Genomic DNA, 27463 nt, shown 5'->3' with positions numbered 1-27463 from the left:
CAACAATTTAGGTAGCCCCAGAGTGTGATACAGGTCCATGGCCTTGGTCTAGTCTTATGGTACCCAAACACTGAAGACCCCTTTGAGGGTATGCCCATCGTGATGGGCAAAGCCTGGACATTGGATGAGACCAGTGGCCTGGACAATATAAGACAGGATTTCCCAGTACCCTCTTATACAACACAACCTTATTCTACAAGACATACTGCAGTGCTATGTACACAATCGGTTCATACGGCACAGGTGGGGACTGGCACTCTAATGCTGCGTACACACGATCAGAATTTCGGCCCGCAAAAGACTTTTTCGTCGGAAAATGCGACCGTGTGTATGCTCCATCGGACTTTTGCTGGCCGAATTCCAGCCAGCAAAAGATTGAGAGCATGCTCTCAATTTTTCGGTCGGAAAAAGTTCCTATGCGAAAATGCGATCGTCTGTGGCAATTTCGACGTGCAAAATTCCTACGCATGCTCGGAAACAATTCGATGCATGCTCGGAAGCATTGAACTTAATTTTCTTGGCTCGTCCTAGTGTTGTACATCACCGCGTTCTTGACGGTCGTAAGCTCAGCGAACTTTAGCAAGGCAAACTTGAGCGGAATCCCGTCGGAAAAGCCGCCATATCTTTTTACGACGAGAAATCCGCTTGTGTGTACGCGGCATTAGTGTTTTTCCCAAACTTTATTGTCTCACTTTATTCCCTAACTTTATTGTCTCACTATTGACAATGAGTAATGCAATTATACCATATACCTCTTCTAATCTGATGTTCTTTTTTCACCTCCCAACCGGTAGTTCCTTTCTGGCTAGTGACATAGTCCTTAGAAGACTCTTTGAGGGAAGACAGAGACAGACAGTGGTGAGTTCACCACAGGCCCTGAGGATACTCCAAATTTCTCTCAAGTTGATAGTAGTTACCTTGTTCTAGAGAGGTCTAACACTGACACTGCTTCATGCCCCTGATTCCGACTCCTCTACAGGCCTGCAAAGGTGACCTGTTTGACCAAGGCAGAATTTACAGCCATTGTATCTGACCCATAACAGATAAAATGGCTACTTCTGCACTTAGTGTGCAGACTTCGGTTCACCTTCCTCTGACTCTAAAACCAGAATAGCCAGACACACTTGCTTTGTCAGAATCCTAGGGGGGTGGCGGCTTAATCTTTTTCACCACCAAAACTGACAGACATTACTTCCTTACTTCCCTATGTTGGTTACTGTGGATTCATTGATCGAGGTGGTGTGTACTAGTCTTCGGATAGATATGAATATGACTAGCACTGCATAGCCGCCATATGTTTAAAAACTGCACTAAAAAGAGGGCCTTCTGTAGAAAGCTCTTTCCTACTCTGAATCAGGTAAGTTGGGCCATATATATGATTGGCCAAACAGTTTTTTTTCCTTTTCTAACAACTTGGAAGCCTCGTATCCTATGGATAAGAATTTTATGTAGCACAAAATGGTCTGCTGGCACTGTGGACACAGCATTTCTATTGAAGATAACCCTTCTTTTGAAGATTCAGTGGATAGGCATTTTGACAGTCTTCTGAAGTCCACATTCGCGCTGGCAGGCCCTGCTATACAGCCTGCCATTGTCACCTTTAGTGGTTGCCCAAACCATAGCTACCAGGGCTGGAGAAATCCATGATAAGCTTTCTCCTGATATAGATAATCCTTATCTTTATTCAGAGTTACAGCTCTTGTCATCTGCCCTACTATTCTGTGTAGACTCCATGTAAAATGTGATCTGTCAGATCTCCAGATTGTCTGTCTTTACTTTTTGTGCATGTGCGCATAAAGCTTGGGTGACTGAACCAGTGCAGGAAAGATTTAAGGGTGAGCTTCTGTTTGGCAATTCCCTTGATAAATTAATTGTGGCAGCTACCAAGAGGAGAGGGTTCATACCCCATTATCCAAGTTCACATTTTCCTTTGAAATGGCTATCAAGATGCATTGGCATAAACTATTTCAGTAGTTGAGCTCCCATGACTTCTCCTCTGACCCAGCCACTTTAGCTACTCTTTAGTTAGGCATTACCAAAACTCTTGTACACCTGCGGCTAGCTCTCAAGTCAGGGACTTTCTTCCCTTCTAGGGAAGGCAGCTTTAATGGATTGTACTCCTCCCGTCCATGGACCCCTGTAAGCCTTTTGTTACTGTTAAGATTAGGATTTTCCCCTTCACCATGTCTTTTTCTGGAGTTGGATTATCGGGGTTTTTTTCTCAACCGCTGAGCCAAGCAGTGAATAGGCATCCTAAACGTTGTTTCTGGCATCCGGTACCTGACAGCTGCTGCTCTCCATTCTCCCTTTTAAAGGCTGTGCCTACACCCTTATGTGATTTTGTTTTCCTTTACTTTTAATTGTCAAGGTACCAAGGTCCATCCTGACTCCTTCAGCATGACATTCTTGTCTGTGCCTAATGCTACAAAAACAAATACATTTCTTGGTGGCCTTTATGTTGGCGCTATTCAGTTGCCTCTTATGAGACTATTTTTTGTTTGTTTTTTTTACTTTTTTTTTTTTCTCTTTTGCAGGTTTTACTTTGAGACCACTCAGGGGTAGTTTATTGCTCCGAGGTCCCTAATTCCTAATACCCAATTCCTGTTACTTGAGGAGGTTCATTCCATAATCTAGAGTCCCTGCTCCTTTGTTTTGCATGGCATGTCCTCCCTGGCTTTAGCGCTCAGACCATGTCGTGAGACCTGATGCGCCCTTCCCAACCCTCTCCACAGTGGCAGATGCCAACCTTTGTGGTCTAGGGAGCCTATCTTGCCTTCCCTTCTCTAGAGCTTGACCTGGTACCGGGCTACTTTGATGCCAATTTTTTATTGGGAAAGATCGCCATCCCCTTGTTCCCAGGGTTTCTTAGATGATTATTTTCCCTTTCCTTTCCTTTTCCTTTCCACCTGCGTTCTGTAGGCGCTTTTGGTACTTGCCTGCCTTGCTCAACCCTCTTACTTAGTCTGTGGCTGTGCAGCAGCCTTGCCAGGCGAATCCCTAATATCCATCCTGATATTCATTGTGCAAGATGATCCGGGTTCTTGGAACACTATTGAGGAGCCATTCATCTAAGGGGGTCTGTGATCCATAAGTTTGCCAGGTGTCGTCATTTCCCCAGAGGGGATAACTGCTGATATTTCTCTGCTATGAGGTGAGCGGCCTGTGAAACTGGTGATAGAGAGCACTCGTCCTTGTTTGCACTGTTTGAAGAAAATCCTGCTATAAATGTATTCACCAATCAAGCATTATTCACATGAACTTTTGTTATAAGATTTTTCACATTAATAGTTTTGTACACATTTAATAGCGCAATATCAATTTGTATGATATTATTATTTTTTACGGATTAGTAATATTATAAGATATTTTAGTAGCGTAGCACTGTTTGTTGGCACATAATATTGTTTGTAGGTGGAAGTAAAATCACTTTAGGTAACAGCAATTATAATTCTCACAGTAAATTGTACTGATTTGATTGTTTTTTTTTTTCAACAGCCTTTTTATAATATTTTCGCTCTTTTTCTGCTCCATAAACCCCCAAGCACCAACCCTCAAGCTCCAAATACTACTGTATTGCTCAGTATACCCCAAAAAGTCCAATAACTTTAAATTTTTTTATATAAATGTAGTAATACTTTGATAATACTGAACAGAATAAAGGAGGTACAGTATATCAAACACTTCACTAAATTCGGCTAACAATTTAAATATAGATCAACAAATCAGGATTCCCCCCCCCCCCTTTTTTTTGACTATGTTAATTATATACATTTTTCTTGTTTAGGAATATTATGGAGAAAACCCCAAGGAATCTCCAGATTATGAGCGGATCATTAACAAGCGCCATTTCAAGCGTATTCTTTCCTTGTTAGAAGGACAGAAGGTTGCTATTGGAGGGCAACATGAAGAGAATACCTGCTATATTGGTAAGTTAACCCCTTGTCTCACAACCCTGACATCCCTTTATTAAGGTCTGTACAGCTAGGGGGCAGGAAAGATCGGCCAGTCACGTGACCGCTGTGTTTGGCTGTCACAGTGGTCACATGATTAGGAGCTGGTCCCACTGACTTTGGATCATGATTACATGCTGAGAGCTGTCTATGACAAAACTCTCTGCTGTCCATGGATGCATGTGGGAGGCAAAGCCCACCCTCTCTGCTGTTGGACATATGTGTTAAGTGGCAGCAGAGGGTTAATGATAGTATGTTAATTATAATTAGCACACATGATAGAGCATTTTAAATATTGCTGGACTCCAGCCTGGATTTATGTATAACTATTTTGGAACTGTATATGGTTGCATCCCTCAAAGAGGATGGATTGTAGTGGTTTTTGAAGAATTGAGGATTAGACACAACCATGAAAATAGGGGAATTGATATGTTGGATCAGAGGTTGCGGTACAAAAGTCTCGATGTGGAAGGAATGTCGTTTGGAAAGGTTATAAGTATGGGGCCTAAGTGCGTTACTGTTTGAGGGTTGGGAGCTTGTTGCTCGCTTTAATTGAATTGGCAAGAGGTTGTACTAACATTTTAATTTTTTTAATGGTAAAAGTAGTGTAGTAGTGCATCAGTACTGGGATTTTGGAGGGGGATTTCATCTGGTCTGATCAAACGCCTGTATGCTGCTACCATGGCCAGAGATAAGGGGGAGAGATTTTTGCGATTTCCATCATTTCATCCGTCATGCCACCCAGGCTTTCGAAAAGGTTCTGCTCGCACAACAAACTAACCCACTATATTCTTGCAATTACACTTGTCCTCTACTTGCTAGAGAAGGTGGTACATACAGTAAAACGGTGTGAGACTTTCGTTTCCTAGTTGGTAGCTGGAGCTTGCAAAGCGATGTCTCTATGAGGTCTAGAATTGAACTAGTAGCTAGTCAGCCCTGATCACTATGTATGTGAACCCTAACAAAAAAAAAATAGTTTCCCTTTTGCCTGTGCATTATAGCATTGCAGTATTTTGATGTATGTTTTTATACATTTAGAAAAATACCTGTTTATCGTCCCAATACTAGGCTTTTTTTTTTTTTTTACTGCTTCCTGCATTAGGGTGACATTGACACCCACAGGCTCCTAATCTTGGTAACCTTGTCGGCATCAAATGAATGCTTCCAGGCTGAAGAGTCCCATTGTCAATCTGCAACATGACAGACATACTGTATATGGCTCTCATCTTGCCTGAAAGTGTTTGATTGATAATTGCTCCTGTATTGAATCTAAATCAATATTTCAGAGAAAAAGAGTGCATCAAGTTGTCTGTGAGATCTGCGCTAGCTTTTGGCTGTGGTTTACACCCCTCCCACTGCCCTGGCACACACACGGCGCACAGAGGGATGTTCAGTCACATGGTTAGAGTAAAAAAATGAAGAAAGCTATTTATTGGCTGTTTTAAATAAATAAATAAAAAAGATATTTGGATTTGAACCATAGCATGTTTGTATAAACTTGACTACAAACTGTGACTTCAAATCTACTTTGACATATATTTCTGTTTTGCCCTTGAATGTACCGGGAGGAACCAATATAATAGTGTATATCCATGTTTTGGAACCATGTGTATACATTTCAACTTATGAAGTGGGAAGCTACAAAAACCAATACTTACACAGAAATATAGATTTCAAACATTGAATAAAGACTTATTTTTTTCCAGAACCAACTGTCCTGATTGATGTTAAAGCAGACTCTAAGGTCATGCAGGAAGAGATTTTTGGCCCACTCCTTCCTATTATAACTGTACAAAATGTAGATGAAGCCATTCAGTTCATAAACCAGAAAGAAAAGCCCCTTGCACTGTATGCATTTGCAAATGACAAAAAGGTAAGAAGTCAGCTCAGTTACCAGAAAAATTGCTCTTCTATTAGATCTTAATATATTTAAATGCAAAAGACTGCTGGGTTAGTTTGGTTGTTTAAGACCAAATGTGCCTACAACCAAGCATATATGTACTTGCATGGTTTTAAAGTCAGCAGCAGCTAAATAAAAGTTGTATGATGTTGCTGCTAAGTTGTAATGTGTACAGAGTCATTCTGTGGCTGCTCTTACTGCCTGCACAAGATGTGGTAGTCCCTTGCACTACATAGTTGAAGGTAAATCTACAGGAAATTGAATAAGAAAATTGTATGATGTATGGCGAGCTTTAGTGTGTGAATAGTTTCTTTCTTATCATACATCATGGGACACAGAGCCATAGTAGTTACTATGTGGGTTATAGGCCACCTTCAGGTGATGGACACTGGCACACACTAAGACAAAAAGTGCACTCCCTATATAACCCCTCCCACTACCGGGAGTACCTCAGTTTTTTCGTCAGTGTCTAAGGTGTTGGTCACAAGTAAAGATGTGCTGTGCTGAGCTCCTCTGGAGCAATCCTTGCTGGGGCTAGCCATATAGCCGGATCCATTCAAAGTGTCTTTTTGGTCGAATTGAATGGTACCCGGGCCTCGTATCCGAAGAAACGAGGTCTTGCCTGTAACACTTCTCTTTTTAGAGAGCTGGACCCCAGGATCCAGTACTTTTTGGTATTAAGGCCATAAAGTTTTTACTGGCGGTGGTGCTATTGCAGGTCCAGGATTGTGGGTTTCCTTGAGGATTCCCAGCTCCTGAAGGTTTAACGGAACCCACCGTGAAGGGTGAAGATTGGGTCTGTTGGTTTACCACAGAGAACCCTGTGGCGGGAAAGGTAAGTGGAGTTTTCTAAGAAATTAAAAAAAAAAAAAATTCTTATGAAATGTCTCCTTTAACCATCTCAATACAGGGCATTTTGACCCCCTTCCTGCCCAAGCCATTTTTTAGCTTTCAGCGCTGTCACACTTTGAATGACAATTGCGCGGTCATACAACACTGTACCCAAATGAAATTTTCATGATTTTTTCCCCACAAATAGAGCATTATTTTGCTGGTATTTGATCACATCTGCGGTTTTTATTTTTTGCGCTATAAACAAAAGAAGAGGGACAAGTTTGAAAAAAAAACACAATATTTTTTACTTTTTGTTATAATATCCATTTTTTTTTTTTTTTTTAACAAATTTTTTCCTCAGTTTAGGCTGATATGTATTCGTCTACATATTTATGGTAAAAAAAAATTGCAATAAGCGTATATTGATTGGTTCACGCAAAAGTTATAGCGTCTACAAAATAGGGGATACATTTATATCATTTTTATTATTTATTTATTTTTTTACTAGTCATGGCGGTGATCTGCGATTTGTATTGTGACTGCGATATTGTGGCAGACACATCGGACACTTTTGACACATTTTTGGGACCATTCACATTTATACAGCGATCCGTGCTATAAAAATGCACTGATTACTGTATAAATGTGACTGGCAGGGAAGGGGTTAACACTAGGGGGGTGATCGAGGGGTTAACTGTGTTCCTAGGGAATGTTTCTAACTGAAGGGGGAGGGGACTCACAAGGGGAGGAGACCGATCTGTGTTGCTCTGTACTGAGAACACAGATCGGTCTCCTCGCCTCTCTGACAGGACGTGGATCTGTGTGTTTCACACACAGATCCATGTCCTGCCGTGTTACCGGGCAATCGCGCGTGCCCAGTGGACATCGCGGCCGCCGGGCACGCGCATCGGGTGCCCAGTGACACGGCGGGGCGTGCGTGATTGCCGGCGGCGGCGCGCCCCCTGGTGGGTAGGGAAGGCGAGGGCGTCATATGACGCCCTCCCAGAACGAGAGCTGCGCCGCCTTCTCCATCATATGACAGCCGGCGGGCGGCAAGCGGTTAAATTTAGTAAGTGTTGTCATGCCTATGTGTCACCACTGGGGGCTGTATTGAGCACTTACCGTCTCATGCTTCTCAGCCCACGTTATGTCTAGGAAGCAGCAGTTCTTCTTCCTCCAGCCAAGCAGCAGACCTCCGGTAAGTCTGAGGGGGGTTCCCTCTCCTCATCAGACGCCCCCTATGCCGTTTTTTTTCTTCCCCTCTTCTTGGGGAAAGAGCTGCACAAGAGTTTAAAAAAAAAAAAAAAAAGGCGTGAACGGCAAGCCGCTCGGCGGCTTTCAGACCCCCCCTCGCCATTTCTCCTTCCTCCCTGTGGACCCCATAGGATCAGTAGCCCGTGCGGGAAAGGGCTCTTTTAAAAAAAAGAGGGGAAGGGCCGTAGACGACGTGGGGGTGGGGCTTAGCACAGCATTGGCATCCTGCAACGTCCAGCACGGGAGGGTATGTTTTAAAAGGCACCATTTGTGCTGTTCCATGCTGCAGGAGGGACACAAGAGCAAAGGTGGCATATAAGAGGTTTGATGACACAGGCATTCCTTTTGACAAATTTACTACTGAATCAGGCTGAGCTTTAATAGCAGCAACAGGGCTGGATTATTGCTCAAGCAGTGGATGCATTCCTTCTGGTAGTACCTCTGCTTTGTGCATTGGGCTATGGTCGGAAGGGGGGTGAAAAAACACCTCAAAAAAGGGCTCTAAAAGGACTGCTACAGTCACACGAAAGCCTAGAACCATCGCAAAAAAGATGGCATCCTCCCCTGAGAGTAATATGGCTGCTCAGAGTCATCAGGAGGGGCAAGGGTTGCAGCTGCTCTTAACACTGCAGCCCCTGTGTATATCGCTAAGGAGGTTTTTTTTTTTATCTTCAACCATTTTAAGCTTGGAGCAAAAGATTGATGCTTTACTTGCATCCCAGAGTGGGACTAAGAGCAGCAGGTCCCTGTCCATTGCTCAGGACCCTCTTGCAGAGGAACAAGGAGCAAGAGATGATAAATTCCTTTCAAAGGACCAGGAAGAGGCTGAAGTCTCCTCTTCTGAAGAACCTGATATGGAAGTGTCAGGTTCACAGGAAAGATTGTTGGTACAGTCCCTCCCTGAATTGGTCCGCTCCACATTTTTACTGCCAATAACGCAGTTGGTCGATGAGCCCACTTCTGGTTTGGGTTCACTAAAGCCTCCCCAATCTGTTCATTCTTTTCCTATTCATTCATGGCTAAGGAAGCTAATGTATTCTGAGTGGGAGCACCCAGATAAACAGTTTTTTCCTCCAAAAAAGTTTTCAATACTTTATCCTATGGAGGAAGAGTTTTATAAGAAGTCAGGAATTCCAGCAATTGACGCTGCTATATCATCTTTAAATAAAAATCTGACTTGTCCAGTAGACAATGCTCATGTTAAAGGATCCAACGCATAAGAAGTTGGAGTACCTTTTTAAAAACTATATATGTTCAACCTGCACTGGCAGTGATTGGGGTATCTAAGTCCTTAAAGTACCAGTTTATAGAGGTACTCAAAGTTATCCTGATCAGCAGGCCCAGGAGTTGGCCGGGATATCAGAAGCGTTGTGTTTCACAGTAGACGCTATGAAAGATTCTATTCTCCAGCCTCACGGCTCATGCTAGGGCTGGTACATGTGTGTAGAATCCTATGGTTGAAAAATTGGCCAGCCGAAGCGCCATGCAAAAAGCTCTTGGCCATTTTCCCTTTTCATGGTGAACGGTTGTTTGGAGACGATCTGGATAAGTATATCCAAAAAATTTCTAACGGGAACAGTTCCCTTTTACTGGTTAAAAAGAAGTTTAAGTATTTTTCTTTTAATCGCGCTTCTTCTCCAGTGCCAGGGGCATAAGCCTCCAGGCAGTCTCAATGGCCTCCACTATCAGGTTCAAGAGGTAAACCTCGGTCAGCCCCAGAGCCAAAAAAGGACCTGGGGGAAGAAACCCACAAAACAGAATCCTTGTGAAGGTGCACCCCTGCTCGCTCGAGTGGGGGGAAGGCTTCTACAGTTTTCAAGGATCTGGCAGGAACAATATCAAGACAGATGGGTAGCTTCCTCAATTTCTCTAGGATACAAATTAGAGTTCCGAGAGTCCCCCCCCCCCCCCCCCCCCCCTCTCGTTTTCTCAGATCAAATGTTCCCAGAGATCCAGTGAAAAAGAAGTCTCTCTTTCTAGCCTTGGATCATCTCTTGTCTCAAAGAGTAATATCGGTGGTCCCACTGGAAGAGCAAGGTTTGGGGTTTTATTAAAACCTCTTCACAGTTCCAAAGCCAAGCGGGGATGTCAGGCCCATTTTAGATCTCAAAGATCTAAACTGGTTTTTAAATATCCGTTCTTTTCGCACTGAGTTAATCCGACGAGTAGTCTCCATCCTACAAGGGGGAGAACTTCTGGCGTCAATCAACATAAAGGATACTTATCTCCATGTGCCAATTTTTCCCGCTCACCAGAAATTTCTACACTTCGAGGTAGAAAATCTTCATTTCCAGTTTGTAGCTCTGCCTTTCGGTCTAGCTACTGCACCTCGAGTATTTACAAAGGTCCTGGCTCCTCCTTTAGCCAGGCTAAGGGCTAAAGGTATAACAATACTAGCCTACTTAGACAATCTACTCTTGATAGATTATTCGGTAGCCCGCTTAAACCAAACTTTGGTCACCACAGTCAGCTACCTGGAATACCTAGGTTGGATTCTCAACATAGAGAAATCCTCTTTAAAACCATCGAGGAGATTGCTGTACTTGGGGCTGATCATAGATACAGCTCAGAAGAGGGTGTTCTTGCCCCAGGAAAGGATCAGTTCTATAAAGGAACTGATTCAGTTGGTCAAGACAAAGAAGAATAGTTCTGTTCGACTTTGCATGAAATTGTTGGGAAAGATGTTGGCTTCTTTCAAGGCCATTCCTTATGCACGGTTTCATTCAAGACTGCTGCAAAACAGTATCCTGTCAACTTGGAACAAGAAGGTCCAAGCTCTCGACTTCCCAATGCGTTTATCCCCCAATGTGCGTCAGAGCCTCAATTGGTGGTTGATGACCAAGAATCTTCAAAAAGGAAAATCCTTTCTACCGGTTACCTGGAAGGTGGTAACAACAGATGCCAGCCTTCTGGGCTGGGGAGCAGTCCTGGAAGAAGCGTCTGTCCAAGGGAAATGGTCCAAATCAGAGATGACCTATCAATATTCTAGAGATTCGGGCAGTACGCCTGGCCCTGGAGGCCTGGACGTTCAGACTACGGAATTGTCCTGTCAGAATCCAATCGGACAATGCCACAGCGGTGGCTTATATCAGTCACCAAGGGGGCACGAGAAGTCGTGCGGCCTAGAAAGAGGTGAATCATATTATTTCTTGGGCAGAAAACAACATTCCTTGCTTATCAGCAATTTTCATTCCAGGGACTACTTAAATCACCAACAATTGTTCCTGGGAGAATGGTCCCTTCGTCCCAACATATTTCTTTCAATTTGTCAGAAATAGGGAGTTCCGGATGTGGATCTGTTTGCGTCCAGGTTCAACAGGAAGATCGACAACTTTGTGTCAAGGACAAGGGTTCCGATGGCATACGGAACAGATGTCTTGGTCTTTCCGTGGGATCAGTTTTCATTGATCTATGCGTTCCCTCCTGTTCTGCTGCTTCCGCGTCTTCTTCGCAGGATCAAGCAAGAAGGGAAGGAGGTAATTCTGGTGGCCCCAGCGTGGCCCAGGAGATCTTGGTTTGCAGAGATCATAAAGATGGCAGTAGGGGGCCCTTGGACCCTACCACTGTGGCCAGACCTTTTCTCGCAAGGTCCGATATTCCATCCTACCTTACAAACGCTAAATTTAACGGTTTGGCTATTGAGACCCACATTCTAAAAGGACCGTGGGCTGTCAGCTTCAGTAGTTTCTACTTTGGTTAATGCTAGGAGAGTCATATACTATAGAATCTGGAAGGCATATGTCTCTTGGTGTGAGTCCAGGGGTTGGGACTCCGGAAAATATGTCATAGGTAGGATCCTTGAATTCCTACAGATGGGATTAGAAATGAAGCTGGCATTGAGTACTATAAAGGGCCAGGTGTCAGCCTTATCGGTATTTTTTCAACGACCACTTGCTTCACACTCTCTGGTTCGTAACTTTATTCAGGGGGTAACGTGGATTAATCCCCCAGTTAGGTCACCCCTGAACTCTTGGGACTTAAATTTAGTCCTGTCAGCTTTACAGAAACAGCCTTTTGAGCCAATTCGAGATTCCCTTGGTCCTCTTGATGAGGAAAATAATTTTCTTGGTTGCCATATATCTTCTGCAAGAAGAATACCAGAGTTGGCTGCTCTTTTTTTGTAAAGAGCCATATTTTATTATTCATAAGCATAAGGTTATGAATATTAAAAAGTGTATACTGCGCTGTGATTCCACAACCCAGCAGCCAGCACGGCTGTAGACAAAAAAGCTACCGTATATACTCGAGTATAAGTTGAGTTTTTCAGCACATTTTTTTTGTGCTGAAAGTGCCCCCCTCGACTTATACTCGAGTCAAGCACTTTTCTGCAGCAAAAAATTTCATTTTCCAAACCGACTTTGGGGCCCCGTATCTCAGGACCACTTGGTGCTAGGAACCCCAAATTTGGTGTGAAAACCCAGTGGAACTGGTACCACAACATATCCAAAGATGGAGTTCGTAGCACTAAGTCGCCCCGAGATACGGGGCCCCAAAATCGGTTCGGAAAATGTCATTCTCTGCTGCAGAAAAGTGCTTGACATTTTCTGAACCGACTTTGAGGCCCTGTATCTCGGGGCAACTTGGTGCTAGAAACCCTAGCTTTGGATATTTTATGGTGCTAGTTTCACTGGGTTTGCACACCAAATTTGGGGTTCTTAGCACTAAGTGGCCCCAAGATACGGGGCCCCAAATTTGGTCAACTGTGTCCATCTGCAGCAATGTCATTTTGGGACCCTTTGGGTTCAGAGACCCCAAATTTTGGCTTCAGCTAGGGGGCATCTAGGAACCCTTAACTACCAAGTTTGAAGTTCGGGGGACCTATGGCTGCAAATGGGCACAGTGAGGCATGCAAATGGGCACAGTGAGGCTGCAAATGGGCATTGTTGACCCTCTTTTCCACTTACAGTAGCTGTGCATTTCTCACCCTCGTCTTATACTCGGGTCAATAAGTTTTTCCCATTTTTTTGTGGTAAATTAGGGCCTCGACTTATACTCGGAACGACTTATACTCGAGTATAAGTACGATAAGTATGTAAAGTATAATAAGTGCAGCGCTAAGGTTGCAAAAAAAGGAAGGTGATAAAGTTATATGTAATATAAACATATAAGTGGCATAATAGCATAGAATTATATGTGATACAAACATGTAAGTGACATAATAGCACAAACTCCAATCATAATAAATGTGAATAAATTATATAGTGTGCTAATGTAGTGACTGCACTACACCCAAAAGTCCACATTGAGCAGAATGATGAAATACAGTCCAATTAGGTTTGTGATCCAATGCACATGGGCAGAATTCCTGACATTACTGGGAAACTTGAAGTGAGGAAATAAAAGCAAATGCCACCACCGTGAAAGAGGGAGGAAGCTTAGCGGATGGTATTGACTTGGCGGGGCGTATACCACCCAAGTCAACAAGGCTTGTTTGGGTCAAACCACCCAGTGGGGGACAGCAGGTCCTGGAACTCAGTCAGTCGGTCAACCTTAAATGGTCATTGGATGTTAACTGAAGGCTTCAGGAGTTTCAAGAAATGTGGAAACTTTGTGCGGCTCAGGTGCCCCCTCCTCCTCCTCCTCCTCCTCCTCCTCGGGAATGCTGCAGACTGATGCCCCATGGTGGGGATCCGGGGAGAGATCGATGTGCCGGCTGAAGGAAGACCGATCAAGAAGCACTTATAAACAATGCCAGCCACTTGGCGTCACTTACATGTTTGTATCACATATAATTCTATGCTATTATGTCACTTATATGTTTATATTACATATAACTTTATCACCTTCCTTTTTTTTGCAACCTTAGCGCTGCACTTATACTTTATAAGGATAAGGTTGTATTGCTGCCTCATCCTAATTTTCTACCGAAGGTAGTGTCAGGTTTTCATTTAAACCAGGATATTGTTCTGCCTTCATTTTTTCCAGAACCTCGTTCTGTGAAAGAAAAGTCACTACATTCTCTTGATGTGGTGAGAGCGGTCAGAGTCTATCTGAAAGTGACCACTCAGATTCGTAAAACAGATGTTTTGTTTGTATTGCCAGACGGTCCTAAAAGAGGACAGGCAGCGTTGAAATCTACTATTTCTAAATGGATTTGTCAAGTGATTGTTCAAGCTTATGGTTTAAAAACAAAAATTCCTCCTTTTCATATTAAAGCGCACTCCACCAGGGCTGTTAGTGCTTCTTGGGCAGTGCATCACCAAGCCTCCATGGCTCAGATCTGCAAGGCCGCAACTTGGTCTTCAGTCCATACATTTACCAGATTCTATCAAGTAGATGTAAAAGGTCATGAGGATATCGCCTTTGGGCGCAGTGTACTGCAGGCTGCAGTATAAGTCCTCTAGTCTCTTAGTGCCCTACTTTTGTTGTGTCTCCCTCCCTTCAGTTGGCATTGCTATGGGACATCCCACATAGTAACTACTATGGCTCTGTGTCCTGTGGTGTACGATAAGAAAATAGGATTTTTATAACAGCTTACCTGTAAAATCCTTTTCTTTGAAGTACATCACGGGACACAGAGGTCCCTCCCTTCTTGGTTTACACGTGTATTGCTTTGCTACAAAACTGAGGTACTCCCAGTAGTGGGAGGGGTTATATAAGGAGTGGACTTTTTGTCTTAGGGCGTGCCAGTGTCCATCACCTGAAGGTGCTCTATAACCCACATAGTAACTACTATGGCTCTGTGTCCCGTGATGTACTTCAAAGAAAAGGATTTTACAGGTAAGCTGTTATAAAAATCCTATTTTCCTGGTGCATCATGGCAGCATACATATGGGGTTGTGACTCCGCCCCCACAACCTGATAGGACTGGTTAACTATAAATCAAACACAGACCCGGCTCACAGCATTCTCCTTTTTTTCCTCACCTGATCAAGACTGGAGTCGCGAGGTATCCCTTACCGCTTGTCGCCCCAGCCAGGTTCAGCCTCTCCTGGGTGAAAGTCCTTCCTGTACAGCCTCTAAACAGAGCTATATGGTTGGAGCCCCATTCTGGTGGTCTGGGGGGGCATATTTCAGCCTCTCCTGGGCAGAAGTCCTTCCTGTACAGCCTCTAAATGAGCTACCGTGTTTCCCCGAAAGTAAGACAGTGTCTTACTTTCTTTTTATCCCTAAAAGCCCCACTATGTCTTACTTTCGGGGTATGTCTTATATTGGGAAAATATGTTGGGGGGCTTTGGTGAGATATCAGGGGTCTTAACAGACCTCTGATATCTCCCCCTTGAGACAGAGAAAGAGACAGAGGATAGAGATTCCCCAGTCCCTTTCTCTGCAGCCTCAGCTGCACTGAGAATGAATGGAGAGAAGACAGCGGCTTCTCTCCATTCATAAACTGACACATTGTAATCACAGGAGATTACAATGTTTCAGTTATGTGAATGGACAGAGTCAGCTGACTCTGTCTATTCACAAAGGAAGGAGGGGGAGGACGGAGGAACGGAGGGGGAGAACGGAGGGGGACAGAGAAGGAGGGGGGAACGGAGGGGACAGCGGGGAGGCACAGAGGAGGAAAGCGGAACGGAGGGGGAGAACAGAGGGGGACAGAGAAGGAGGGGGGAACGGAGGGGACAGCGGGGAGGCACAGAGGAGGAAAGCGGAACGGAGGGGGAGAACAGAGGGGGACAGAGAAGGAGGGGGGAACGGAGGGGACAGCGGGGAGGCACAGAGGAGGAAAGCGGAACGAAGGGGGAGAACGGAGGGGGACAGAGACCCGCACCCCCAGCGGCCCGCACCCCCAGCCCCACTCTTTGTACCGCACGTCACTGGAGGCAAATCCCCCCCGTGTTTCCCCGAAAGTAAGACATATGTCTTACTTTCGGGGTACGGCTTATATTAGCTGACCCCTCTGAAACTCCCGATACGTCTTACAATCGGGGGTGTCTTACTATCGGGGAAACACGGTAGATGGTTGGAGCCCCATTCTGGTGGTGCAGGCTTCTCAAAGAAAGCTTTAAACAAGCTTTGACGTAAGTGACAGCGTTTCCTTTTGCTTTCCATATGCTTTTTACTTCTTTTATCTGTGTTATGGGCGTTTGCCATTTCCAAGATGGCTACAGCAGTGCAAGTACACTCTGAGCATGAGAGGCAGGAAGTGATGCGGCCTCTGTGTTTCCTGGTTAGAGCTTTTCCAGGATGGTGATCTGATCATGCTCAGGCACTGATATCATCGCTAATGGCAAATGTGAGTTCTAAATGGTTTTATGGCATTTTTGGGCAACACATGGTGGCGCTCTCTACTCATGCATGCTGGATGCTTATGTGGTCATTGTTTGCAGGTATGTTTTCCCTTTTTATGGCATTCACCTGGGCTCTTCCTATCCCCTTTTCTATGCTTGCTCTGGGATCACTGTGTTGGGCTCAGTTTCCACTAGTGCGACTTGTCAATGCAAAGTAGCATGACAAGCCGTACCCCATGATTTCCAATGAGTACCGTTCATATCTTTGTTCATAGACCTTAAGAATACACAGGCATTGCTTCAAGTTGCAGCAAAATCTTGCGACTTTCAGGTCGCAATAGTGGAGACTTGGCTTATGCTGTTTTTCATTTCAGTCTGCTGCTTTGCTCTGTTTCTATGGGAATTGCTGTCCAGCCAGACCAGCCAGCCAGACCACCCATTGCTTTTAAGGTATAGGGATTAGGTAAGTAGTGAAGAATGAGAAAAAGAGAGCCAATATCTATAGTCCTGTAAGGACTACAAGATGGAGGGAGCCTTCTGACAGTCAAGACAAAGTCACCATCTAAGAACAGACATCGAGGCAATGTTGATTCAACTCATCATCTCACTCCTCATTATCCTCATTATCATTGCTCCCCGTTTACAAACATCACAAGTTACCAGCCCTAATAGTCTCTGCATTTGTGGTGGAAGGTCATTTGCCTGCCAAGCTAGTATGTCAAATCTGCCTGGAGCAAGCACTATACAGCCCTGCAAGGACCTCAAGGTGAAGAGATCCTGCTAAAAGCCAGAACAGTCACCGTTCAAAGCACAGACATACAGGCAACATTGATCATTGTCACCTTCTCACCTCTCATTTTGTTTGCTCCCCGTTTTTTACTTCTTTTATCTGTGTTATGGGCGTTTGCCATTTCCAAGATGGCACAGATTACCAGCCCTAATGGTTGCTGCATTTGTGGTGGAAAGTCATTGACAAGCTACAGTGCATAAATTGCCTAGCACTTCCAACCAGAACCAGTAGGTGGTGTCCAAATAGGAAAGCTTGCACAAGCTTTGAAGATTGCCCAATAGAGACTTTTTCCCTTTTCGTCATTTCAGGACAGCCACAGTAGAGAGATAGTCTCCTCCCCTTCCTCTGGAAACACTGCGCCAGCCCATAAATTCTCTCCTCCCCTGCCGGACCTCAGTTATTAGTGTTTCCTCCGGTGGGGAGACACTGTACAGAGGAACCAGGCCGGGTGCAGTCAGGGAGACTGTGGCCTTTCTTTTTAAAGAAACATCCCTAGGGAAGCAGGGGCTTCCAGGATAAAGAGTGGCGGTGCTTACCGCAGCTGAAGCCACCCCTTCCTTGCTGAGCGCAGCATCAGGTCGTGGGGGGCCCCTATCGCGTCCATAGGGCCGCAGCATGGAGACTGTCCGTTCTCCCTGTACTCTGTACAGGCCGCAAAATTTGGAACCAGCGGGCCGGACGACGGGTGACGTCATTTCCGGTGGGGGGGGGGGGGGGGGGCGGACGCTTTCCCTTTGACCCGCGACTTCCGGTTCCGGGTCGCGGTGCTGATAGGGGGCCAGGCTCAGGCTGGAGTGAGTCGCTACACGTGGAGACAGTGTGAGACTCTACACAGGCAACCACCTGCAGTCATGTCTGAGGCAGATGCTGCAACTCATACGGACGCTATCTCCAGCCTTCCAAAGGTAAGAGTTCCCTGGGGAAGGGTCCTCTCTATCTAAGGATTGCTCCTCCTCATGTATGGTTCCTTACTTAGAGGGGGGGCAGACCCCCTGGGTGGTCAGGGGGTGGGGGGGTGTGCACAGTTCCCTTAAGGTGGTTCTGGTACACTCCCAGGGTTGTTTCCACTTAAACATGCTGAATGTAATATGTGGTTTTTGTATGTAATTTCAGAAATCTACAGAAAAAACAAAGTCCACTCATGTCTAAAAAGAAGTGTGCCTCTTGCAGAGACAGTTTAGGGGAAGCATGGACTAAGGTTTTGTGTAAAGAATGCATAGACTCCCTGGTTAAGGAAAGGGAATCTGAACAGCAGTCTGGTTTGGCAGCTTCTGTGAAGGAGCTGTCATCCACCTTTTCATCCTTTAAAACGTTTTTTGAGACGTTTCAGCTTCCCTCTAAACCCATTCAGCAGGATACAACCCCGCCTCATGCTCAGGGCTCTGCACCTGCCAGATCTTCTAATTTAGTTATGGCAGAGGAAATGTCAGGCCCTTCCGAGGTGGAGCTGAGGCAACCGGACAGTGGCACGTCTGACTCCCATGAGGAGTCAGAAGGGGAAGACCAGGACGGGGAGTCCAGAAAAATCTCCAGGTATAAATTGTCCCTGGATGAGGTGGAAGACCTCTTAGGGGCAATATATACAACCCTCGGTATACACGAGGATAAGAAACCCCTATCCCTCCATGACCTTATGTATAAGGGCTTGGGAGACCAAAAAAGAAAAGTTTTTCCAGTACATGAAGTTCTGGTGGAAACGATTAAAAAGGAGTGGCAGGATCCTGAGAGGAAACCCTTTTTTTCTAGCTCCCTTAAAAGAAGGTTCCCATTTTCAGAGGATCCAGGGTCCATTTGGAATAAAAATCCCAAATTGGACGCCGCCTTCTCTCAGGTCTCTAGACACACAGACCTGGCATTCGAGGATATGGGTTCCTTGTCGGATGTCATGGACAAGAGGATAGACTCACTTCTAAAAAAGACGTGGGATTCAACTGTGGGTAATTTAAAGCCAGAAATGGCTGTTACTGTGGTAGCCCGCAATTTAGAACATTGGCTTTTCCAGATTCAGGAGCATATTGAAGCTGGCACAGCCAAGGAAACTATCCTAGCTTCGTTCCCCACGATTCTGCGAGGAATCGCATACATTGCAGACGCCTCGGCAGAGTCAGTCCGTATGTCGGCCAGATCAGCGGCGCTGGCAAATTCGGCCAGAAGAGCGCTCTGGCTGAAAACTTGGCCGGGGGACACCGCCTCTAAAGTCAAATTGTGCGGGATACCCCTGACAGGTGATCTACTCTTTGGCCCTGGGTTAGAGACGGTCTTAGACCGTACAGCGGACAAAAAGAAGTCCTTTCCGCTTAAACGGAAAGCCCCAGCTCAGGCAAGGAAGGGGTTTCGTCCGAAAAAAGGCAAGGAATCTCCCAAACGAGGGAAGAAAACTTGGGGCCAAAGAGGCAAGGGCAGAGGAGGGGCGATTTTTCGCCCTCCTGAGAAAGCCCGCAAAGATCAATGACTCTCTAGGCACGGTGGGAGGAAGATTGGGGGCCTTCCTTCCACAGTGGGAGACCCTCTCACCCAATCGATTTATCCTGGGGGTCATAAGAAGGGGGTATCTCTTGGAATTCTCAAAGCCCCCCCCCCCCCCCGCAAAGGTTCCTTGTTACGCAGCTTTCCACCTGCACAGCAAGGGCCGAAGCTTTGGTAGACGCCCTGAAGGAACTGGAGATTCAGAACGTAGTTCACAGAGTACCAAAGGGGCAGGAAGGAGAGGGGTTCTATTCCCACGTATTTGTGGTGAAAAAACTCTCAGGGAAATTCAGGTTGATTCTGAATTTAAAACCCTTAAACAGGTCAATTTGCTACAAAAGATTCCGCATGGAGTCAATTTTTACGGTCAGGGCCCTGCTGCCACACAACGGTTACATGGTGTCTCTGGACCTCAGAGACGCATATTTACACGTCCCTATCGCAGAAACCTCCCAAAAGTTTCTCCGGTTAGCAATAGACCTGAAAGGTACAATACTGCATCTACAGTTTCAAGCACTGCCTTTCGGGCTATCCTCCTCGCCCCGCATATTCACAAAGGTACTGGCAGAGGCGTTGGCCTTCCTGCGACTCCAGGGGGTGTCAGTCATAGCCTATCTGGACGACCTGCTCCTATTTGCAGTATCCCCAGAACAGTTGATCAAGGACCTCGATCTTACAAAGCGGGTACTAACAGGGTTGGGGTGGCTGCTGAACTTAGAAAAGTCCAGTCTCATTCCCTCACAGCGCATTGTGTACCCGGGATACCTGCTGGACACTACGCTTTTGAGAGTTTTCCTTCCAAGGGAAAAGATTCTAAAGCTGGACAGAGCAGTTTTCTCCCTCCAGTGCAACCATCTGGTGTCAAAAAGGTCCATAATGTCAACGTTAGGCCTTCTAACGTCTACTCTTCCAGCGGTGCAGTGGGCAGGATTACATTTTCGTCCCCTGCAGTCATATGTACTAAGAGTATGGGACCACAGTCAGAGGGATCTAGACACCTTAGTACAGGTTCCCCATCAAATAAAAAGATCTCTTTGGTGGTGGAGGAAGGAAGTGAACTTGTCACAGGGACGTCTGTGGCTTATCCCAGTCCCGCAGATCGTAACCACGGACGCAAGTGGCAAAGGCTGGGGGGCACATTTGGGATCCCTTCTAGCGCAGGGCACATGGAAGGGCGACGAACTGCAAAGGTCTTCCAACTGGAAAGAGCTGAGGGCAGTAGGCCTAGCCCTCAGATTTTTCAAAAAGGAACTCCAGGGCCACCATGTACAGGTACGGTCGGACAACTCATCCACCGTGGCCTATATAAACAAGCAGGGAGGCACCAGGAGCGGAAGTCTGTTGGCCCTAGCAAAAGATATTCTAAGCTGGGCCGAGTCCAACACCCTCTCACTCTCAGCAGTTTTTTGGAGAGGGGAGAGGAATATAATCGCAGATTTCCTCAGCCGGAGGAGTCTAAAGGAAGGAGATTGGGCCCTCAACCAGGAGGTCTTCAATCTCATATCCAAGAAATGGGGACCCCCGGAAGTGGATCTTTTCGCTTCAAAAGACAACGCGAAAACCCCCTGGTTTTTCTCCCTAAATGCAGGGGAAGGAGCACTGGGGGTGGACGCATTGTCTCAGAATTGGCATTTCAGGACATGCTACGCCTTCCCTCCTCCGGTGCTGTTACCGGCGGTTCTGAGGAAGTTTCAACTAGAGAGCACCTCTCTCATTCTAGTAGCTCCACATTGGCCGAAAAGGGCATGGTTTTCAATCCTCAGTCAGTTAGCAGCGGAGCCGCCCCTTTTCCTTCCACCTCGAAAGGATCTTCTGTCACAGGGTCCAGTCCTCTGCCCACAGGTGCAGCAGTGGAAATTAGCGGCCTGGCTACTGAGGAGGGCATATTAAGATCCAAGGGGTTTTCGGAGAGCTTAATCTCTACCCTCCTCAACAGTAGGAAAAAGGAGACACGTAGGATTTACAAAAAGGTCTGGCTCCTTTTCAACAAATGGTGCATAGAAAACTCCTTCTCGGTGCAGAGTCCCGTAGCTGTGTTGGAGTTTCTGCAGTGTGGAGCGGACAAGGGTTTATCTATAGGTACCCTTAAAAGTCAGGTTTCAGCACTCAGTGCTTATCTGGAGAAGTCTCTGGCTACCAATCCATGGGTGGTCAGATTCTTTAAGGCACTGTCAAGACAGAGACCTACCAGGGGTCCTCCCTTTCCCAGGTGGGACCTATCTCTGGTTTTACAGAGCCTTACGGGAAATCCCTTTGAGCCATTGGACAAGTGCCTGTTAAGGGAGCTTACCCTAAAAACAGTATTTTTAGTAGCAGTGACAACTGCCAGGAGGGTCAGCGAAATTGAGGCGTTATCAATTAGACCTCCTTTTTGTGTTATTTTGCCAGACAGGATAGTCCTTAAGACTGATCCAGCTTTTTTGCCTAAAGTGGCGTCAGGCTTTCACAGAAGCCAGGAAATAGTCCTACCCTCGTTTTGTCCCAATCCTTCAGGTGAAAGGGAACTGAAATTTCATTTTTTAGATGTAAGGAGGTGTATCCTACAATACCTAGAGATGACTAAAACAATAAGGAAGTCTGATTCTCTATTTATTTTGTTTTCTGGGGCCAGAAAGGGTCTCAGAGCGTCCCGACGCACGATTGCCAGGTGGCTTAGATTAGCTATTGGGCAGGCATATTCTTTAGCAGGGAAGGAGATCCCTAGAGGCATAAAGGCACACTCCACCAGAGCAGTGGCAACTTCCCAGGCAGAGAAGGCTGGAGCAACGCCAGAGCAAATATGCAAGGCAGCAACCTGGTCCAGCTACTCCACTTTCGTTAGACATTACAGAGTGGACTTGGTGGCGGCAGGTGAGCAGGCTTTTGGGCGAAAAGTTCTGCAAGCTGTAGTCCCACCCTAATTGGTAAGTGCTCGATTATCCTCTCTATTGTGGCTGTCCTGAAATGACGAAAAGGGAAAATTAAAGTTATGTACCGGTAACGTCTTTTCCTGTAGTCTTTCAGGACAGCCCTAGTTACCCACCCTAAGCTTGGGGGGGTCTTATTAAAGACCAGAACGCAATATGGTAATGATATTGATTGGTATGTTATTAATGTGTTCTTGTGTCTCCCCAGCTGGCCGGAGGTACTCTTGAAAGAACTGAGGTCCGGCAGGGGAGGAGAGAATTTATGGGCTGGCGCAGTGTTTCCAGAGGAAGGGGAGGAGACTATCTCTCTATTGTGGCTGTCCTGAAAGACTACAGGAAAAGACGTTACCGGTACGTAACTTTAATTTTTTGCAAGGACCGCTAAGGACGCAATTGCCTGGGTTGAAGTGGAAGAAACTCTCCACAAGGTTAGAAAGTACTAATTTCCTTCACTGAACAACTGGAAGAGTTAATCCAGGAAGAATTAAAGGGGTCAGAGAAAAATGCCCTTATCAACAGACTGTATACCCTGAAAAAGCTAGAGGTCAACCTGATGCAGTCTTCTCCGATGATGGATGCATCATGAATGTAGCTGGCAAGACATGACACATTCAAGGAGGCTCTAGTCCGAAAATTAGATCTAGATCTGAAGTGCTACTTCATACTGTAGCATCTGCAGGTGCTGGCGCACCAGCAATAACCAGCCCATGTGCTGAATGAGTCTTAATGGGAGTGGTTTCATAATTGTCAACCAGCTGCTGTACCTGCAGGACTCTGAGGAAAGTGGCAGGGTCTGCATCCCTTTAGACGTGATTCCCTTTTGGGAGTATCTTATCAAAAATGAAATTTTTATTGTGGTAGATGCCAAGGAATCTGACTTTTATCTTGGTGCAGACTTCTGGGAAATTATGTTTAGGGGGGTGTTATGTACACATTCTCATGTTTAATTTCAATTTACAGAAAACTGCAGCCCTGGAAAAAAAAAAAAAGTGGTGTAACCCTTTAAATAAGCCCGTCTGGAAGCAGTGAAGAGACAAGGTGGTAACAGCTTTGTAAGAGCTGAAATTGGCGGCATACTCTGTGGTGGATGTGTCAGACATTAATTGATGCTTTTCAAGAGCGGTGTTCCCTGTGGTCATGGCAAGGAGTGCATTATGGCTGAAGCCATGGTTGGTGGATCCTGCCAAAAAAAAAAAAAAATGGTGCAAGACACCAGAACACAGATCCAATCTATTTGGGAGTAGACAGGATACAGCCACCTCAAGGGTGACCATTAGCAGGTCAGGGCGAATATCATCTGACAAAAAACAGAAAATTCAAAGGTCCAGCATACAGGTGGTGACTCCCAAGTAGACACCAGGAGGCAAGATCCTACAGACCGGGAAAAAGATTAGTAAACGAACTGGAGAAGTACCCAATCTTCATTATTGAAGCCTTAAAGCTCTAAGGCTCCTGTCTTAGGAGAACAGTGGAAGTCCCTTTTAAGGGTGCACTAATCCACGGGGTGCCTATGCACACACCTGGAGGGAAAACCTTCATGATCAATGGGCCATATCAGCTATATTGGCGTGACATTGGCGGAAGTTTAAGGGAGGTCCGCCTTTCTGGTACAATAATTTTTATTGAAAAAGTATAACATGACAAACTCACCCATGCAGGGGCATAATTCAATGAGCATACCGATCATATAACATTGACAGGTGGGAAGTCCACCTTTCAATCTCTTCCAGTCAGCCAGGCTGCCAGAGTTGATGGGAAAGTAAAAAATTCTGTTCCCGTTTGTAGCTGGATAGAAAAAAAAAAAAAAAACGAGCAATCGTGAAGGTTCCAGTTACCCATTGGAGGATTCGGTTCACACCTGTTCCTAGCAAAAATAAAAAATGAAAACCAGGTAATCTGTGCCCAGTGCTAAAGTTTAAAAAAAAAAAATTGACAAGCAGAACAGGAAGTTAGTCGTGCAAGATGGAAAACCTCCAATCAATTATAATATTCGTGAATCTGTGAGACTGGATTCTCCTGTAGGTTTATCAGACACCTACTTGTCCCAATTCATCCTCAAGGGAATTTCCATCCTCTGATAGAGAAAGCCAAAGGTACTTTGGGAGTGAAGTCTCTTCCAGCAGAACAGTGCCGGAGTATCCTTGGCTCTCTCTCTCCTACTCTTACGCATTGAATCACCACTGCCCCTTCCAGTGATGACGGATTCACTCTCTCATGGACAGTTTTGCCATCCAGCTCCAAGAGACTACTTTTGACGGTATGGAAGTTGAGAGGCAGTGGTTACCAAGTCAAGTATGCTCAGTGCAATTCTTAAAAGGCTTGCATGAAGTTATAGGCCTCCCAGGAAATTATTGTTCCCAATGTGGAACTTGCTTATGGTCCCCATTTCTATCAAAGACTCATTTCTATCCTACAGAATTGACTACACTCTGCAAACCCTAAAGACTGTATTTCTGGTTGCTACAACCTCTGTGAAGAAGGATGTCAGAACTACAGGCTTTGCACTCAAGGAGCCTCACTTAACATTATACCCGGAGAGAACAGAATAGTCCTAAAACACCAGACTGCTTTTATCCATGGGGTGTCTTTCTCCTTCCAATTTAACCAGGAAATCAATTTCCCGTCTTGGTTGAGTGGGAACCACATCCCCTGTAGGTTGAGCTAACGCTGGTGACCTGCTTGGCAGCTACCCTTTCATTCAGGAAAGCTGAAATATGTACTTGGTTCCAGCATGGCTTAAGGAAGGGTCAGTCAGCATCAACACGTTCAGTCACCTCCTAGATTAAGACAATTAAAAGACCCTACTCTTCAAGGCCTTCCTGTTTTGGAGGTCTTAAAAGCACATTTAACTAGGGCAGTGCCAGCTCTGTGGACAGCTCACCACTGAGTGTCTCCTGAGGTTATTTGCAAGTCAGCAATATGGTCCTCCCAGGACACCTTCATTACACTTTCATAGGTGAACCCGGCTCGCGACAGTAAAATTTGGAAAAATTCATGGTGCATACTTGCGCTACTGATGATTACAAGATTTTTCTTGCACCCTCCCGTATGGCGAGTTAGTCCCCATATGTATGCTGCCATGATGCACCAGGAAAACGAAAAATTGTATACTCACCTTTTCGTAATTTTCCTTTCCTGGTGCATCTTTATGGCAGCATATAGATACCCACCCAAATGGTGAGAGTTACAGAGAATGCTGTGAGCCAGGTCTGTCTTTGATTTATAGTTAACCAGTCCTATCAGGTTGTGGGGGCGGAGTCAAAACCCCATATGTATGCTGCCCTGAAGATGCACCAGGAAAGGAAAATTACGGAAAGGTGAGTATACAATTTTCCATTTTTCTTCTCACAAAATCGGAGTCTGCCACTGAAAACCAGGTCTAGTATCCTGCTTTTTAGTAAATTCTTTCCATAAACAGTTACCACATGCAGAAAAATGTGACCACCAGTCAGCTAAGAAATGTCATGTTCTGACCTTTTACAAAGTGCATTTTGACAGTCAGGTTCTCTCTAAGGCATTTTTGCTAAATACCTTAATGTATTACTTAAAATGCCTTTTTATTGCAGCCCGTGAAGTTATTAATTTTTGTTGTTAAAGTGTGTATGCAGTTCAGGACGCAGGTTTCCATTAGACCCCTTTCACACTGGGGCATTTTTCATGTGCTTTTGGTCTAAAACACTGGGGCGCTGCGCTGGCAGGACGTTAAAAAAATTCCTGCAAGCAGCATCTTTCGGGTGGTGGAGGAGAGGTGTATACACCACTCCTGCCCATTGAAATCAATAGACAGCGCTGCCGAAGTTCCTGCAAAGCGTTTCCGTAGCGGCACTTTGCGGGCGCTTTTAACCCTTTATTCGGCTGCTAGCTGGGGTTCAAAGCATCCCGCTAGCGGCCGAAAAGCGCCACTAATATTACACTATATAATATATATCAAATATATTTACCGCTAAAGCCCCCCTCGCCCCAGTGTGAAAGTGCCCTTAAGCTGAACGCCAGCTTTCTGTCACTAGTTGGTACACTAGTCACTAGTTGGTTTTGAACAAGCTAGTCCAAGCCAACTATTACGTTCACCAACAGATGCCTGCTGTCTGAGCTGTATAAACTGTATGTAGTAACAGGTGCATACAGTATTCAGCATTGTATTCTGGCTGCAAGATGGGGACATTCTGTCCCACTGCTGGAACAAAACCCACAGAATGCACAAGGCAAAAGCATCACCAGTTGGTTGACCCCTGCTGAATGCTTGTCTGACTCATCCATAGCAGAAGCATTGCTTCCCAATGACAATGAGGAGGAGGAAGAATATGAGGGAGTGGACATTGGATCTTCTGAGTCTTAAGAACTCCTCCAGGGAGGATGAGCATTCACCCTTAATCTCTCCCAATCTACGAGAAGCTATTAAGTTTATGTTTTAGGCTTCATGTACACGGGATGTTGTTTAACCTCTCCTTAACAAATCAACTTGATAGCTAGAAACCGACGCCTAAAAACATCAGTTTAGCCGTGTTTACATGGCACGTTTGCATCTAGAAGCGCTTGTAAAAAAAAGAAAAAAGTCTGATAACGAAACGCTTCTAAACGCGAGTTACCGCGTTTAGCAGCGTTTACAGGCATTTGGCGTTTCAAATGCTTTTGAATATACTTCTGAACCCATTTTTTTTGTGTTCCAAAAAATGCTTCTAAACTCAACTGCCTAGAAACGACCCTGTGTACATGTACTGATAAGATAACATAGAGGAGAGTTCAGGGGCAGCTGAAAAAAATGCCCAACTGCTCCTAAACATCAGTTTACCAGCAGCAGTGTGCATGAGGCCTTAGAAACCTGTAAATTTAGTGTTATCCCAAACTTTTTGTTTCACTCACCTGCACATTTTAAATAGGTCCTACCTAACCCCTATCCGTTTATCTAAATATCGGCCAAATTACAACCCAGCATGGCCCAGATGTGGTGAGATCAGTGGCACCTTTTACCATTTACAGGTCTTGTCTTGTTATGCAAGGGTACTGGACACAAGTGGTCAAATTCCTACATGACCAAATGGGCTCCCCACTAACCCTTTGCCCTAAGCAGTGCTTATTGTGCCTTCTTCCCACCTCGGAGGAGAATAAGTACCATAAGATATGGGATTGATGGTTTAGAGATTACCTCTACATGTGTAGTGGATGAATAAACCACTCTGTAAACATCTACC

General features: G+C 45.3%; 1 protein-coding gene across 2 annotated transcripts in view; it reads left to right on the top strand.

Annotated features, from left to right (window-relative positions):
• The window catches only part of ALDH3A2 (aldehyde dehydrogenase 3 family member A2), a 79490-nt gene that overhangs the window by 30629 nt on the left and 21398 nt on the right, over nucleotides 1–27463 (top strand). For both annotated transcript variants that reach the window (XM_073615237.1, XM_073615238.1), the window contains exons 7-8: nucleotides 3785–3926; nucleotides 5657–5823. In XM_073615237.1, coding sequence (XP_073471338.1) covers nucleotides 3785–3926; nucleotides 5657–5823 — 309 coding nt within the window. The remainder of the gene's footprint in view (nucleotides 1–3784; nucleotides 3927–5656; nucleotides 5824–27463) is intronic.

Source organism: Aquarana catesbeiana, linkage group LG02 (genome assembly GCF_042186555.1).
Source record: "Aquarana catesbeiana isolate 2022-GZ linkage group LG02, ASM4218655v1, whole genome shotgun sequence".
NCBI classification, from domain to species: Eukaryota; Metazoa; Chordata; class Amphibia; order Anura; family Ranidae; genus Aquarana; species Aquarana catesbeiana.
The sequence above is the reverse complement of the archived record's forward strand: the minus strand, read 5'-3'. Positions and strand labels throughout refer to the sequence as shown.